At 39.0% G+C, this 17,727-nt stretch overlaps 1 protein-coding gene and 1 long non-coding RNA gene across 3 annotated transcripts; both read right to left on the bottom strand.

Annotated features, from left to right (window-relative positions):
- Positions 1–6,100: 6,100 nt before the first annotated feature.
- On the bottom strand, positions 6,101–10,459 carry btbd10b (BTB (POZ) domain containing 10b). Of its 2 annotated transcripts, XM_008337009.2 has the most exons (9): positions 10,352–10,459; positions 9,797–9,938; positions 8,595–8,788; positions 7,893–8,208; positions 7,657–7,759; positions 7,378–7,498; positions 6,961–7,158; positions 6,768–6,878; positions 6,101–6,669 (listed from the first exon to the last, which is right to left on the bottom strand). In XM_008337009.2, exons 2-9 carry the CDS (start codon positions 9,895–9,897, stop codon positions 6,338–6,340), a joined length of 1,476 nt encoding a protein of 491 aa, XP_008335231.1. In that variant the 5' UTR covers positions 9,898–9,938; positions 10,352–10,459; the 3' UTR covers positions 6,101–6,337. The 2 variants fall into 2 exon arrangements, with proteins under 2 accessions (XP_008335231.1, XP_008335232.1); XM_008337010.2 differs by lacking the exon at positions 9,797–9,938.
- A 905-nt stretch (positions 10,460–11,364) lies between these two features.
- LOC112486536 (uncharacterized) lies at positions 11,365–12,835 on the bottom strand. Its single transcript, XR_003048992.1, has 3 exons — positions 11,782–12,835; positions 11,607–11,686; positions 11,365–11,493 (listed from the first exon to the last, which is right to left on the bottom strand). It is a non-coding gene; the product is annotated as an uncharacterized LOC112486536 (long non-coding RNA).
- Positions 12,836–17,727: the final 4,892 nt, after the last annotated feature.

Raw genomic sequence — 17,727 nt, 5'->3', positions numbered from 1 at the left:
CAGTCATTGGTTGGAATTGTCTTTATATGTATGAGCTTCAGTTAGAAAATACATTTCTTTCAAACGTATTTTACATTTTTTAAACATTCCTTCTCTTATCAGAATTTTCGAGCATTTTTGAACGTACTGAAGAAAAGGTCACCATCTTTTGTTCGAGGGGTTATCACAGGATTTAAAGGTCAGGTTATTAGAGGTTAAAATTACTGAAGCGGTACTGCCCTCTGTGTCCACCGGGGGCTGGGGGGTCATGAAGGTGACCGTTGATCTCTGACTCCCACTCTTCAAGACTTCCTGCAGTGGGACTAAATCATTATGTCCCCTCAGTTCACTCCAAAGAAAACTCTGTCCCTGTCCCAGAGAGGACACAGCCTGCTGATAAACAGTCACCTCACCATAACTCATATAAGGAATACTGGTCTGTTTTCTCTATAAGGCTGAACATAACACAGTCTTTACATTTCCACAGAGAAACAAACTGATTTAAATAACAGACTAATCCCTGGAATGTGTCTCTCACTCCATGTTCCTGGAAAGCCTTTGTTTGGCCTCAGAGACCAGTCAGCCATGAAAAGTCTGATGAAGGTATTGACCGTGGAGCCAGGACTTCAATACCAGCGCTGAGGTGTGAGACTTCCAGAAAGCTCTTAGCCTGCTGTTAACAGAGTGGCCCCGGCACTGTGTGCTCATTACGGCTCATTGTGCTCACGGCAGGTGTGGTAATCCTGTCAGTCCCAGTCCTGACCCCTGGACCTCATCTGCAGGGTACAGTACTGACTCTCTGTCAGACACTAAAGGCCTGTCACCTCCTGTAGAACCAGACGGAGCGCAGATCTGGCACTAACAGGCTCATTACTCTCTAATAACTGCCCTGAGTGGGCTCTGAGGGTCTTCAAACCAAAAGTCAAAGAGAGGAGGAGAGGGCTGCACAACGCTGTTAAATGTGGTAACAAAGTCTGAGGAAGAAGGATTCAAAATGCAGGCCAGAGAAGTGGTTTAAGGTAGTTTAATGTGGACGAACCAGGAATCAAAGCAGGTTTGTTTTACAGGAGGTGGACAAGGGAGGAGAGATTCAAAATCAAACAAGAAAAATCACAAGACAAAGAAACATGAAGCCGCTTATCTGATGTGAAAGGGTGTTGCATCGAACTGTATAAAATATGTGACAACGGAGTCTAGTTACAAATCAGATCATGATCAAGAGAACGGCCCTGAAATGACAGCATGTCACTAAAGATGTCATTTTGTTAGTTTTTGGAAGAAGGAAAGTGAACACAGCTCACCACTGCACACAACCAAATGTGACCTCTGCTTTTAACCCATCACCAAAGTGAACAGTGGGCAGCTTTGAGCGCCCGGGGAGCAGTGTGTCCTGACCATCGTCCACTTCCTTAGCCACCACTGTCACCACTGAACTAGCGTTGGAATCACAGACCCTGGACTGACGTCAACATCTGACGACTCTTTTAATGCGTTCCTTATCTACGCATATTCAAAGGCCAGGAATGCAGTGATTATCTGAAGAGATAAGTCAGTCATTTTGACAACCATAAATAGTGCTGTGGTCATCAGCAGGGACTAGGTGGCAGTATTGCTAAGTGAGGATGGGTTTACTGACTAATGTGAGGGCAAAGGGCTTTTAATCCATTTTCCATCAAACCCACTCAGTTGTTCTTCTACAGCTCCTCTCTCTGCCTGGACTGACTTGACTTGGTGGAGTGGTGATCTGAAGAAAGTGTGACTGTTCCGGGATAAAGGAGAATAATGATCAACAGCTTCAGGTGGTCTGTGGAAGAAAAGGGGGTCACGCCCTTGTGAGAAGAAAGGATTGGTGGAAGCATTTAGCATTTCAGCACGTTGGCTCAGTTATCTGCTCTAACACAGAGACATATTCTCTTATCCTGCAACAACAGAGGATTTCATGGGTGTGTTTGCCGTATCAGTTACTGAACAACACATGAAGACGTCTGGGTGTTTTTGAAAATGCACTGAATTATCCTCCTCTCCACAAAAGTGAAGGGACTTTGCTCTGGGCAAAAAAAAATCATCTCTGGGATAATTTCTGTGACACCCTTCCTCCCTCCTTATCAGCTAATGGGAAAGTTTGCTCTCTCACACACAATGACAGTGGATTGTGTTGCAGCACCTTTGTGGGTCACACAATTTTCTCCTGTAGAGACAAACAAACACGTGCGTGCGCGCGCGCACACACACAGAGCAGGGATATGTCAAGTGTCTGATCGTGTTGCAGCTTCAGATGCAGACAGTAGCCTACTGTAATGTGGCAGCGGCCATTTTTAATGTTGAACAGTCTGTATATTGTACATGTCCACATTAATAATAATTAAGTTTAAAATCCCTCTGGAATCATGAATTATTTTCTTCACTGATTATATTTATATTTACATGTTGACATGTAACATGTTTTAACTATTTATTGTGTAACAATTGTAACATTTATTTGGTCTTATTTTCTGTCCTTACTCACAGCTGACAACGATAACTGCCGTGTCTCACTCACCTTCCGGTTACACGTCAGCAGTACTGTACATGACCAGCATGAATACTGAGTATCAGATTGGCCACATCTCTATTCTAATAGTGAACTGTATAAAATATCAATGCAACCTTAGATTCCTTTTGGAGACTTGTTAAATTACATCTGAGAGCTGTGTCTTCACTGTCTAAAATTACTGCGGCACAATTGGCGTTGGGAAAAAATACAGCTTAGACTGTCACCTTATATTGTTGATATTTGAAGACTCTGTGTTACAATTGTATGTAGTGGGTTTTTTTGTATCTTCTTTATCACTAACTGTATATATATATTTTTTTACATCTTCCGGGGTCACCACTAGGGGATCTTATGCCTCCATTTGACTTCAGTCCTTGTTTTTGGACCAACTATCTTAATATATTCATCAGTCTCATGTCTGCCTCCTGTCTCTCCTCTGGGTTCATTAGTTCCATCACATTCACCTGTGTCCTGTGATCCTCTGGTAATCAGTCTCACTGGTGTCACCTGGTGCTCTGGGTAGAACTCTCTCCCAGTGTGCCTGCCTGTGTGTCTTTGTTGGCTCATTGTCATCATGGTTTCTTGGTCATGTCTGTGCCACGGTCCTTCACTCCAGGTAGGTTTCCATCTCCTCTGTATCTGTTCCTGTCTGTCCCATGTCCTCCAGGGTTTCTGCTCTGTGGGACTTGTGACTTGTGATTTATTGAGGGTTGGTCCTTTGATGTTTCACTGTACCTACAAACATAACAGTCAACCTCTGTTGATCTATGATCCATTAGTTCCTTCTTTGTTCTCTCCTTGTCTTCACCATCCTCCTTCCAACATCTGGTCATTCTCACCATGTCAGACTTCTCCGACCTACCGCCTGTGAGTCTGCCTTTTGTCTGTTACACAGAGGTGAAGGGTCTCAGAGAGGACAGCTTAATTCAATCAACTAAATTGTATTTGATTTTACAGTTGCTACCTTATCTATAGGTGCCTCAGTCATGTGACCACTCTCCTCTTATCTACAGTAACTGTATGCAATAAACAGCATGGCAACTGGAGTTCAGTGTTTATAACAATGCCCCCCCCATTGTCTCAAATACATGAAACATACATCTTAGGGATTTCAGTCTTTTAAATCTGAAATGTCAAAGCAGACTAGAATAATGACTCTGTGGATATTAGTATTAAATTGTGTTTTGATTTGATTCTGTTCCGTTAAGGCCTGTGTATGGTTTAGTTCCTGTATTACAGTAAGAGGAGATTCAAAAAGAATGATGACTCAGTACAGTATTTGCTTCTGTGAGTCACCTGACTCAGGTGTGACTAATCCGTATATCTATACAGGAGTCTCAGTTTTTTGTTTTGATAGAGATCAAGTGTCCAAACTATTAAATGTGATTTCACGTTTCTGTAGGTTACACCCGTGTTGGAGGCTCTAGCTCAGACAGCTAAGCTCCAATCATAATCATAATCCAAGTGTAAAAAGAACAAAACAACATTTCAAAATTCAAATAATGTGGCATCAACGAAACAGAGAGCCTTTTCAGTGTCAATCACAGAACACTGACTAACTAACTAACTAACACACCTACATTTCACAGAATCCCAAATTGTATTCCATACATGTTATTGTAACTATTGTAACGATTCTTTACACAGTATTTCTGTGTAAGTTTTGAATGCCACTGCCGTCATGACACCTTATTTCTACCATAATAAAGTGATGTTCAAGTCCAATCTGTGGTGTAGGAGCAGATGGTCGATCCAGTACAGAGTGTAACGTTGCATGTTAACATTTTTCGGTCTGAGTGAAATTGAATTAAATGATACCTGAGCCTGTTGTCACCCATCTGTTCAACAAGAGGAACATGTAAACCCACTTAACACATACAGGTCTGGGTCAAAAAACTCCGAGACATAAAGAAACACACATTAACAAGAATAGCAAAGATATTTCTCTACATATCCTCTATTTAAGTCTTAACACTTTAACTAGTGCCATCAGTATCAGAGAATTTCTCCTCTGTAGATTCTGTTAGATGTCTTTTGCACCAGGTCACGGCCTTTCTTTGCCTGAAATAAATTTCCTTTTCATATATTATTGTGGAAAGGAAATAAAGGTTTTCACAAAGCTTCTATAATTTTTAAAGTTTTTTTGTTTACGTTTGGTAAAATATTTGACGTTGGCTCGAATTTTTGAGTAGTTTAGTAGCAGAGAGAAGGCAGGAGACACAGACTTACTGTAGTTTCCCTGTCCATACACACTTTGTCATGGTGATATGTGTCTACTACTACTACTACTATTATTATTACTATTGTTGTTGATGTTATTTAGTCATTTTATGTTATAAAAGTCATCTTTTGTTTATAGTTGTTTACTAGCATTGCTAATGCACAGCCTAGCTAGCGTCTGAATTATTTTGTTTTTCAAGTAATCAAAAAATGCATTCTTAAGTTTTTTTGTAAAGAAAAAGTGCTACTACTGTGTTATGTATTTTCACCACTTCACCACACTAAAAATGTTTTTATATTTAATCTCCAAATGTCCTCCTGTTTAGAAAAGTTTCAGTTTAACTGTCGACTGTTAATGTACAGATACTTTAAATTAAAATGTCCTTTTTAGTCCATCACTTTATGCTTTATTTTTATATACCCTTTTCACCCTAGTGCTGACAAAAGCTAAATCAATGCTCCGCACAAAGGTACCAAATCAGTTTGCTGCACACTACTGCCAACATGTGGCCAATATGAAGGGAACGAAAAATGCATGGAGATGCGGAAGTCTTATGCAAATGATGACGATGACAATAATGAAGAATGTCAGTATGAATCAGTTTTATCTCATCATTGCAAAATGACTGAGTTGTTGTTCGTTTTTTTTAAATTGACCCTGACTTACCAATACTGCAAAAACACACTTTCAAAAAGAAACTAAAATGAACTGATACTAAACAAACAATACAAAAAGGCTCATGCATCAGTCTGATTCAGTACCAGTACTCCTGTTTTATAGCCAGTATATAAAACATTGTTGGTACATATTTACTTGACCTATTATAAAACAGAAACACAAACATGGACTTGGTTTTGACATCTTTATTTTACGGTTTAGGCTTAAATTTTAAACAACAATTTCAAGCTTTGCACAAAAAGATTTTGACCATAGTAGCCCGTGCTCTGCTGTGGATCATGGCTGCGATGGCTGGAGCGTAACATCACATACAGAATCCAGTCAAACACCACACTCGCAAACAAACACACACAAACTCACACAAACATTCCATGGTAAAAAATAAAGACATCAGACAGGACTTTTACTGATTTTCTTCATGACCAGGATGTAAGTGAGGCTGACCCTCCCCACCCTAAAAATAAACACATTTATATAGTTAGGCAAACCCTAGACAATCATTGTTATCAGTGTAAATAAAACTAAAACAATAAAACAATCATTGTTATCAGTGTAAATAAAAACCTACTAGGAAGAAATACAAGTGCTCAGCCAAACATAACCAATAAGTGTAAAATAACAGTGTAAATAATATGTTAGAATTGTATTTAATGACTCCATCCCCCAAACAGAAAAATAAATTCCTTTGGTTGAGTAAAAAACAAATTGTAAATATAAGTGAACATTTTCCTTCCACCAGTCTCATATCCCTCATGTTTCTTCTTCAATAATCTTCCAGGTTCTTGAGGCTCTAAGGCCGCAAAGGAGGTGTCAAGGCAATATGGTTATGGTGCCCCTGGTGCTCCGCGCTGCAGCATGCTGGGAGGAGGACTAGAGGAGGAGGAAAGGAGCGGAGGCATAGAGAGAAGACGAGTGTGTGTGTGTCCTCAGACAGCAGGTGAAGGTGCGTCAGGGTCAGGCTCGTTGTTGTAGTTGTTGCTGTAGTGGTTCCCACTCGGTGGGTGATTGGGCAGGATGTCCAGTTCATCCACCTGAGGCCCCGGGTGCATGACCACCAGCTGATCCTGGGGGATGTCTGCTGCTGCTGCCGCCAGGTTGGTGATGGACTTGGACTTGACGCACTGGAAGTCCACGTGCCGGCTTTTACCCTCCTCTTTCTCCCAGGACATGCGGATAAAGGGTCTCTGGACGTAGTTGTAAATGACCTCCGGGCGACCCCCTGGTCGTTTCTTAACCTTTTCTTTATATGTCGGGTAACCTGGGGGAATCAAACACATGTCAAGAAGCTGTTCTGATATGAAGAGTATTTAATTTTCTAATGTAATACATGGCCATTTTCCAGAAAACAACACTTACCTTCTATGCCCAGTCGTATTTTCTTCAACCCTCTCTCCTTCAACACTGACTTGGCAACATCTCTGTTTTCAATATACTTGAAAAATCTGTACAGTTTTGTGCTGTAGATGACTGTAAAGACAGAGATGAGAACATTGTTTACCACATAATAACTGAGTAATTCACACAAGGCTATGAGACTTCCTGCACTCACTTTGTGAATATTCTTCTCCCATTTGAGGTGGATATTCTTCATCCCAGTCCACGACATCATCATCAGTAAGGACAACAATGTGACATTCCCTCTCTCCACTCTGGGCACTGGCTACCATCAATGGCAAAACCATTTCCTCCAGGTAAAACTCAAACTGTCGCCGAGCTCCGTCATTGGACAGTTCGTGCATCAGGGCACCTGTCACACACACACACACAGAGAGAGAGAGAGAGAGAGAGAGAGAGAGAGAGAGAGAGAGAGATTGAGAGCATGCCTTAGAAGACTGACATCAGATTATGATGGTTCACTCACCACAACTCTCCATAATCTAATGCTCATGCTGACATAAGTGCAACGATAATTCACAGGGATAAAAACGACTAAATGTCCATTTCTGCTCTCAAAGAAAGTACTCACTGAGGTCTCTGCATTTAATGGTGCTGTAGTCAAAAGAGATGCATAGATAGTCACACGCTTCCCGTAACTCTGGGATGGAGATTCCATCTGGACACCGGATTATCCCAGATTTGTAGTAATCCTGCCAATTGGGCACAGAACACAATGTCAAGCTGTTTACATTTGTTAAACATTTATACAAATAAAACAGTATTTACTGTTAAGAAAGGCTAATGTTTTTCACATTAATAAAAATGTTCAGCTTCAACCAATAAATGTATATATGGGAAACAGACTGACCAGAATGGCTCGAAACACTGTTGAACTGATGCCCTCGGCCACCTCGAACTCTCCTTTTTCATTGGGCCGAGTGAAGTTATGTTCACGTCCTGAGCCGAACATTCTAGAAAGTAGTGTTGATTATTAGATGATACAGAGATAAAACCTTAAACTAAACTGTAGTGTCTGTGAATGAGAAAATAATTGAGTAAAAAAAGAACAAAAAAACTGAAAAATGATGGATGAGGGCACCCTACCTGCCCAGCATTGTATTGGGTTGTGCAGTGAAAATAGAAGGATCTACTACAAAGCGTGTATTGTCAACGATGAGAGTGACTCTTTCTGAGGTACGTAGGTTCCGGGTCCCCACGGTGGAACTGGCTCCGCCCTCTTTGGGATTCTCGTAGACAAACACCATTTCTCCGACTCCCAGACTCTTGAAGGCGCCATCAGAACTAGATAGGCTGCTATTGCGACTGCTCACCACCCCACTGCTGCTGGAGCCGGTGGGTGAGACCCTTTGAGGTCGTGGACTAGTGGACCGTGAAGATGGCCCACCATCTCTGTCACGGTCTACACAGAAAAAAAAAATAGGCAAATTAAATGACAAGATTATTTTCAGATCTTGGCAGCAATAATGCTGTATGCATAAAAAATAAATATAGATGGATAAAGACATTTAAATGTGCAATAAAATGCAAAAGCAGTAAAAAGAGACAAAAGAAACATTAATAAATGCCGATTACAAAATAAAACAAAAAAAAACAACCAACCTCCTTCTAAACAGAATTATTGCTAACTTGATCTGTTAACGGCCAAAAACAGCAGAAATGTCAACCATCTCTGGATCGTGAGATGATAAATGCAGTCAGCTGTCACAGACATCGGCTGCCAAAAGCCACAGACCTCTACTGCGATGACATCCATATAAGCCCCCTGTTCTCCCCGTGCATGCTCACCACTGATGTGCTGCCGGGTGGGTGAGGTGACGTTACGAATGCAGGGGGTGAGCTGGCCTTCTCTCTCGTGCGAAGAGTCCCTGGAGCGATCGCTGGAGCGGCGTCTGTCACGTGAACGGTCACAGCCCCCACTAGCACCATGCAAACTCATCTTCCTCTGTTCTGCCTCCGCTCGAGATGCTCTGACCTGACTGCTGCTTATCAAACGGAAAGAAGTAATCACTATTACTTTCCCTCCAACAAGACCTGGGCACTCTGATGGTGGTGCATCAGACAGCAAAGAATGAATAATGAAGTGGTGTTTGTATAGAGTTCCAGGCGGCTTGGTGCTTACATCAGATCTTGTTAAACAAAAATCAATCGGCAATTTTTAATTCTTGAGAACAAACCATTAAAATTTAAAGACTACCAAAAGTTCATGTAGTTGAATTAAACTTTTAGAAGAATTTTTATGACATGCTAACGCAGATAATCAATTCACAACACCATCTATCCACTGCCAACCATTATAGATACCTTTTTCCTGGTTTCACAAAAACATAATTATGACATTCACTCAGATCAATGAAAATATTAAACGATGGATCTTTTCTGCAAAAACTAAAGTGCTGCTTCAGCTCCAGCATACCAGAACAGAAAGAAGAGAGACAAGAAATATGAGAAGCCACCTGGCAAACTGTCACTGCAGTAATATTTGAGAAGATGCTAGGAACAAATACAGCCAGGGCCAAAGACTCTACAGGGTGTGTTTATGAAAATGCATTGCTGTAACAGTACTTTAGGTGTGGGATTACAGAATACACTGATGACAAAAGGAATGTATGTATCAGAATATAGGCAGACACTTATAACCATGTTCTGTAGTAAAGCAAAGGTCTGTAAAGGTTGACTACATACAGCTCCTGTCACTGAAAAAATGTGAGGGAAAATTAAACCCATGTTCAAGTGCTTTACCATGCCAAAATATTTTTATTTTTTGTTTACGCTATTTTCTTTGGTCTCCTCACATTATATTTACTTTTAAATATATATTTGTGCAAAAACGTTGTCAGTACTGTATAATTAGTTTTTTTTTTTACCATATATCCTATTCTAACTGTTGTTGTTTTCATAAAACAACAACCAAACACAATGTCACAGGCTGACACTCTTGAATAGCAGTGACTGACAGATGAGGACAAACAGGTTTACAGTTGCCTCACCTCGTACGCTTGTAGAATTTACGAGGTCGGCTTTGGGTTTTTCGTTCCCAGTTTTCTGTGTCACTGGAGTTGCTGTCATAGGACTGCAGACGTGTTGCCATCACCCGTACAGGTGGAAGTCCGCTAATTTGTCGTTCATAATCTGGTCAATTGCAAAAACTCAACAAGTCATTTACATCATTGGAACACAGTCACAGTATAAGACAAAGAGACAGATGCCAACGTACACAATGCGTGATAAATTTCACGCGTTTATGTCGAGGAACGGTGAGCACAGTTACGAAACTGTTTTAATTAAAAGGCTTCACATGAAGTCTCAGAACAATGTACTGACACCGTTGTGCTGTCGGTCTGGGTCTGAGTCATCATGAAAAGCTAGGGAGCTATGTTAGCATAGCCACATAGGTAACCTTAGCTAGTGCTAATAGCACAATGCTAATTCGTTCTCAACGGATTTTGACACAAATCCGTTACAACATTGTGCCATATCAACGTTATTTATTGTAATCACACTAACCCCGGGTAAGAAACTCATCATAAATACAATACAGTTACCTTTGAGTTTTTCAGCTGACGTTTAAATTCCAGACGCTCAGCAGTTTAACAGCCTTCTCCTTTCAAAACACCTCACTAATGACGTCCAACGTGACGTCTGTTACGTACTGACGTCCGTACGTCCTCACGTTAAAGCGCAGTTATACCTGTCACGTGATCCATGGTGCGTATTGCTCCTATTTTTTTTATTACTATCGATGTTTTCAGAAGCATATGGTGTTATTAAAACGTTATTAAAACTTTATTAGACTTAATGCTACTGTTAGGGAAACTATATCCAAATAAAGACATAATTAAATAGTATAATTAAACAACTTAGTGGAAATTACGACACGTCATGTCTCTGGGAAAAACAAACTTACTAGTTCATAAATAGTACTATAAAACAAACATTACCTCAATTACAGGCGCAAACTATTATGATAAAAAAACGTAAAACCAAAGGCCACATCGAATTATAGGTGGTAGTTTTCATGTATTATATTAGGCATAAGTTTATCAAGTATAAAAAGTAATTTTGATTTACAGATAGATCCAGTAAGGAATATTTTTATGACATAATGGTTTTCATTCCATATATAAAGTCTGCGGTATTTCACTAGGCAATCCTTTTTTAATATAAGAATTTATTAATATGAAGCCAGGTCTACCTGCATAAATATGACATATGACTTTATTTTAAAATATTGAAATAAATATGATTTACTCAAAAATCCCATTAATTACATAGTTAAAAAGATATATATATATATATATCTATAAGACAGAGTTTGTTTGGTCCCCATACACATTCAAAAAATACAGCAAATAACACAAAATATGCAATGGATAAAAAATGAATTATCAATATACATTAATAAATAAATAAATAAAATAAAAAACAAAGCAAATTTGTTTTTGGGTTCTTGTTGAACTTGGTTTCAGTTTGGCAGAAACAGGCAGTTCAGTGTTTCCAAATGTCTAGTCCAAGAACATCATTTGGAAAAAGATTTTTTATATTCCCTGTTGCACGTCCATGTTGTGGTTTGGCACTGGAGACAATGATGTCCTTTAACTTTTCCTGCAGCCAGTCTTGTCTTTCACCAACTTGTTTGTGTTCCCGGACATTGTGCATAAGCTGCACCTCGCTTATGGTTCTCTTTCTGAAAAATTAAAAGGCATGGTTAATTTTGTCAAGGCCTTTGATTGATTTTATATTTGTCATGACATATTTCCACCCTGAAAATCCTTTAATTTAGCGAATAACAGTTTTTACCTCAGTGGCTTTGCCAATGTGTGCAAAGCGGTGAGGGAAATGATCAGAACCAAGTACTTCAATGAAAACATCTTCAGTAACTAAAAAATAACAGTAACAAGAGTAGTTACAATCTTTTTGGTCTCTGCATATTTGAATTAAATTAAACACTGATCCAGTTGAAAGTCATCCTTACCATTTTATCTGTCCGTAAATCCAAAAAAGGTTAGCAGTATTTGCTGTGAAACTGCATTAGTGAAGTAAACTCAAACTTGGTGATCAGTCTTTTTGGCTCCTGCGTCTTCTCCCTTTTATACATGGTGTTGCCCTCCCCTGGTCATCAATACGCCATTTTCACTGTCAATGTTGTCACCTTTCCAATGCATTGATGGGAACAGGCATGTGCATGACATCACCTCCAACACTGCTCACTACTAACTCATCTTTCAACACCTCTGCAAAGCGCCTTGTTCGTCACCCTGTTTTTGAACTTGCTCCATTTTCACCCCTAATGGTAATGGTGTGTTTTTGGATGGCCCGTGGGAATCTTACTAAAGACTGTGAGGAAAATTTGAACTCCATGTCCAAAAAATTGATGATTTCTTGCAGAGACAGTTAAAAAACACATAACCTTGAGACTTTAATAACTATCATATATCATTTATCTGTAATGCTAATTATTTAACAAGTTATCTCAATCAAGCATATATGAGCAATACAGCAGTGCAAGTTAGTCAGCACTAATAGAATGAAATATAAAGGACTAGAGATTTTACCAAATTGATTGCCCCTTTTAATAGAGGATATTCACAGATGAGGGAGCTGCACCTAATCTTGAGTTTGTACACAAACTTAATTTAATATCCTGCATTATCTATAGAGTCATCACATTTATCAAATACAAGGAATGATGTTCCTTAAAGAAATACACAATTGAACCAAACATCCATGTTATATTTATATTTATATTCTATTTAATTTACAGTAAAGTATATATTATCAGCATGCATGATAACTAACATACAACACTTTGTAGATTAATTAGGAAATGGTCAAAAAGAACTACTTGTCTATGATGTATGGCTCTTGCATAGCCTTGTCACTAAGTCACAAGGTGCATTAGGTAACCATGAAAGACATTTTCTAAATGTGGCAAAGGAATGGCTGTGCCACGGCTGAAGGAATGGGTGCCACAGAAGGCCCTTTATCTTTCTGTCAATAGGGTTTCCACCACAAAATGGTGTAAAGTTGCAATGGTCTCTCTAGTAATTGAGCTCAATTTAAATGGTTAATGCTTTTTTTCCACACCAGAATTTGGTGTTAAAAATATATTTTAGTCTTGTATCTTTTAATGATCTTTTTTAATAAAAAAAAACAAATAAATAAATTACATCTTCATTTCATTTTTAAATATCAGTGATACGTTGGATGACCAAAAAAGTAGTTCTCTGACACCAGTGATCTATAAATAACCACATACTTTACCTTGCCCTTTCAGCATGACAAGGTAGTGATCAACCTGTGGTCGTGTGTCCTTGGTTCCCACCAAGCAGTGCCGTACCACTTTAAACCACAGGGGGGCGAGTTCTGTCATCTCTGATTTTAACAGGACAGCAGTTCTGCCTCACACAAATCACCCTTAAGGAGAAACAGAAGTCAGGAGAACTTTCCCCCACGGCATATTTAACCGACTGCCACACAACGTGCTGCTGGCGCACATATCCGAGGGGTTCTTAGCTTAGCTTACCTTACAACGAGGAGATCACTGACTCATTTCTTGGCATGGACAGATTGTCAGGTGTTTGTGGGTTTTCTCCAGATGCTCTGGTTCCTTGTCACACTATAAAAACAAGCAGGCTGGGGGTTAAGGTTAATAGACAATTCAGCTGACCATAGGTGTAAATGATTGTTCTCTTTTGCTGCTGTTATTCGCAGCAGTTCACGACTTGACCCTGATCCTGACCAAAATTTAACAGTGGAAGTTTATAGCTATAGATGGACTGTTCTTTATTTATTTATTTATTAATCTTTTTAAATTAAAAAAATGAACCTAATGAATTTGTTGAAAGATACTAAAAATAAAAATGTAGAACAAATCTTAGATTCCTTACATTTGTGGCTTTTTAAACATAACCTAAAAATATATCTTGAATATCACTGATGTGCACACACTGGTGATACTTCATCAGACCTCCTGGCCACACTCTTCAAAAGAAAAAGAAAAACAGTCATTACCACCTGTGGCTGCAACTGAGCATGCTAAGTGTGCACATGTAGTATACAACCAACTTGTGCTCATTACCTCATGCAGTCAAAATGTCAACCATCTCAGAAATGGCATGTGGTTGGTGTTCAGGAGGACTTGTCCAGGATTGATGGGACAAATTGCATGCAAATCATTAACTTGGGTCACCCCAGAGTCACAAACAGAGTAACACATAAAATGACTCATCTCTTTGAACTATATTTAAATGCATTGACTGGAAATAGGCTTCTTCTATAAACACTGTGGGGCTCTTTGGGCTATAGGCTATAAATTCTCATCTTTAGATGTTTCATTTTTCTTTTTTTATATACTGGGGATAATTAAATAACTACAATATATTCTCATTGACCTAAATTTATTTTTGTTTAAATAATAATAATTATATAATAATAATAATATAATTGTTTAAATTCCTTTTTAGGGTCCACTGTCTTAGTGCACCTGATGTGAAGGATTTATTTCTGCGGCCTGTGTGTTGTTTGTGTCTTTAAAAGGCCACCTCCTCCATGCAATTCTTTCCCTGAAATCTATAATTGGAGTCACTTTTGTCATGAAATGAGGTCACCTTGTTCGCCGAACGTATCGTTTATCGAAGCGGATTATATTTAGATCGTCGACATCATCTCCTCCTTCCTCGTGAAACCAAACAAACACACATCTAAATTACGTTTTACGGCTTTAGAATGGTGTGGACTTTAATGGAGCACTAAATCATCCCGCTGTCTGTGTGTACAAACATCTTAAAGCTCCAGTGGCAGTGTCTTTGCCAAGTTAAGAGTTTTATTCCTCCATAAAAACAGACTTGTAGAGATGTGTCGTGTCCCGTGGTTTATCCTGTGTTTTACTGTTGCAATGTTCATCTGACTACCAGGCACAGGTGGTGTTGGTGTCAAGTTAGTAGTTAGTATGTCCTCGCTGCTTTGCAGAGGGGAGCCTGCAAACCACATGGAAGGTCACAAGGCATTCTTTAATACAGGTCTGAGTGATCACTGTTGTACATATGCAAATTTGGGGAATGAGCCCAACTGGGTTACAGTGTTAGTATAGTTTAAATTAAACCACAGTATATTTAGAGAAATACAGAAATAGATGAAATAGATGATGTCATTTTTGAACATGTGTGCATAAGAAATACAGTTGGCTGGTTAACAGCTGTGCCACAGGTTGAACCAAGTGAAGGACTCCATAACTCACTGGTTTCCAACCTTTTTTGACTTGTGACCCCATTTTGACATCACACATTTCTGATGTGATAGGATGTGATAGCCACAATCGAGGATGTGCTTGTTCAGTTTGTCAGGCAGAGCCTCTTTACTGAGCCCCAGGTTAAAGTGAAAGATGTACAGTATGAGTGTTGAAGTGAGGGTTAAGGATGGACTGAACTATACAACTGAATGGATGTTGATGTGAACACTTTTAAATATGTCACGTTTGTTTATATATATATTTGTCATCAGTGTCAATATTTTATATAATATTTTTCCTTGCTGTCTTTGCTGGTGCAGGTCTACTACAGCTATTCTTATTTGTCTTTCTTTCTTATTATTTTTCTTATGTTTACGTAAGGTTCACATTCACTTTTTAACCTGCTGGTGTTCTCAAGGGCAGGCTCTTCTGTCGAACACCCTCTGCTCTTTGGTTTGGAGGAATGTTTTTTTTAAATTTTACAGTGAAACAGATTAAATCTCTGTGAAATAATGACGTTACAAACCTAAAAGATATTCTATTTTTAGTTATTCCACAAGAGGTCACTGTGAACCAATAGTTAGTTTGGACGGACTCGCGTTTAATAAAACTAACAGAAGAAAAGTTTTTGTAATGGCATTTTAATAGATGTTGAATCTTTGTGATCAAATAAAAGTGAGAACACAGAAGAGTTGAAAATGAAGGATCGTTTGCCTGTAGCGCCATCTGTACTCACAGCTATTTTCTTCTGGGAGGGTTTAACTAACATATTTAATTGGTCTACTTGGTTTGTGCCTTAAGTGGGATTTTTATTGATATTAGATTTCCCTTTTTAATTATTTTTCGTTTTTAACAAAATCTTTATTTAACTAGGAAAAAGAAATATCATTGGAACAAAAATCTTCCTAATTATGAGTCTCCTGGCCAAGACACGGAGCGGTAAATTACACAGAGACAGACTTACAACTAAAATAGTTCATAATAATGTGTTTCATCATGACAAATACACTGTATTTAGTTCCAGCTAGGCTGAGCATATGCAGCCATGCTCGGTTTAGAGTCTTTCTTCATCATTCTGCCTCCTATACTCAGGAAAAAAAACACCTTTCCTCTGATTTTATGAACCGTTCATATTGACGAGAACAAAAAGTACAGACATCGACATCAGAACATTAGCACAAAATGAGGCTAGGTTTGACTTAACTTTATTTTAACAATGGCGTCTTCCCACTGACGCAGAATATTGAGTGTAAAACAGGTATTATTCTCTGAAATCAAATATAATTTTAATCTGAAAATTCTGATATAAATAAAATACAAGTAATGTTTCAGAAAAACATTACTTTCTACTACTTTTGTTGGACTCCTCATTCACTCTCAGAGTCCCATGCGGTTTCATGTAAATGCAAAGTAAAGCTTAGAAGAATGTTCTAAAGAAAATTAAATTTAAACAAGTATCAGATCAGTGCAAATCTATTTATCCTAAATTTTGCTTACCTTTCACTTGCAGTGTATTTATGCAGATTTACTGCATTCACTACAATGTACATTTACTAAGAACGTGATATTGAAATATCTTCAGCTCTCATTTGACAGAAAGCTGACTGACCATTTCTTTGATTCCATTTGGAGCCGTGCCGCCTCGACATTTCCCCGGTAAAGATAATATACAGTGACTTAAATGTATCCAGTGATCCTCAGGCTGAAAGCCACAGACTGTGGGTTTACTGATCCAATTATCCTGCTGTGTGAGAAGAAGAATTTGAAGAAACCTGTAGAGGCTGAGATCACCTAGAGATGAGTCCAGTCTTTGCCCACTTACACTCATCCCTGGTTCTCCAATTGACAGCAACCAGGGATCAGTGTCTATGGAAGGGGTCTGCAACCCGTGGCTCATGGAAACAAACTGAGTCTTCAACCTAATTTAACCAAATTAACCTGACTGAACTTCATATAAAACACGACTAATGCATCAAACTGTCTAGTATGAGAACTAGATTGTATACAGCAGCGGCCCCCAAACTTCTGGCACCACGGACCCATTAAATGCAGCTTTTTTTTTTTTTGAAGACGTAGACTCTTCTTCCTTCTCCTCATTGGCTCTTTTACCCTGAACTAAGAAACTTTCCAAAGACGTTTGTTTTCTGTTCATTTTGCTAGTTCAAGGGTGTGTAACGAGGCGAGAATCTTGACATGTATGAAGTGTGAGTCATAGACTACTGTGATTTTATTATTTATTTCCTGTATGTAGAAAATATACGACTGGTGTTTAAGTCACTGTAAAAATCACTGGTTCATTCTAGGCAACACAAACTGGCAACTAAAAAGAGGAAGTGAGGGCTGTGTCTGCAGACAGGGGAGGAGTTAACGACACACAGGTGAGGATGGTCAGGTGATCACTGTGGAGGGAAACACAGTTGGTGGGGACAAGGCAGGACCTTGGAGACGTGGACAGACAAAGTAGGGAATGGAGCCTGTGAGGAGAAACAGAAGGTGAGACACAAGAAAATGAAAGTAATCAAACTGAAAAGAATAAAAGTACAACTTAACTAGGGAGCAGGATGGAAAAGAATAAAAGTACAACTTAACTAGCAGTTAAGCAGGATTTCACAAAAATGTGTTGGACAGGAAAGTGTGTGTGATTGACACAGAGGTGACTAACTATTTTGGTGCCCGAGGCAAGATTATAGG

This window comes from Cynoglossus semilaevis, unplaced genomic scaffold (genome assembly GCF_000523025.1).
Source record: "Cynoglossus semilaevis isolate Cse_v1.0 unplaced genomic scaffold, Cse_v1.0 scaffold1102, whole genome shotgun sequence".
NCBI lineage: Eukaryota > Metazoa > Chordata > Actinopteri > Pleuronectiformes > Cynoglossidae > Cynoglossus > Cynoglossus semilaevis.
The sequence above is the reverse complement of the archived record's forward strand: the minus strand, read 5'-3'. Positions and strand labels throughout refer to the sequence as shown.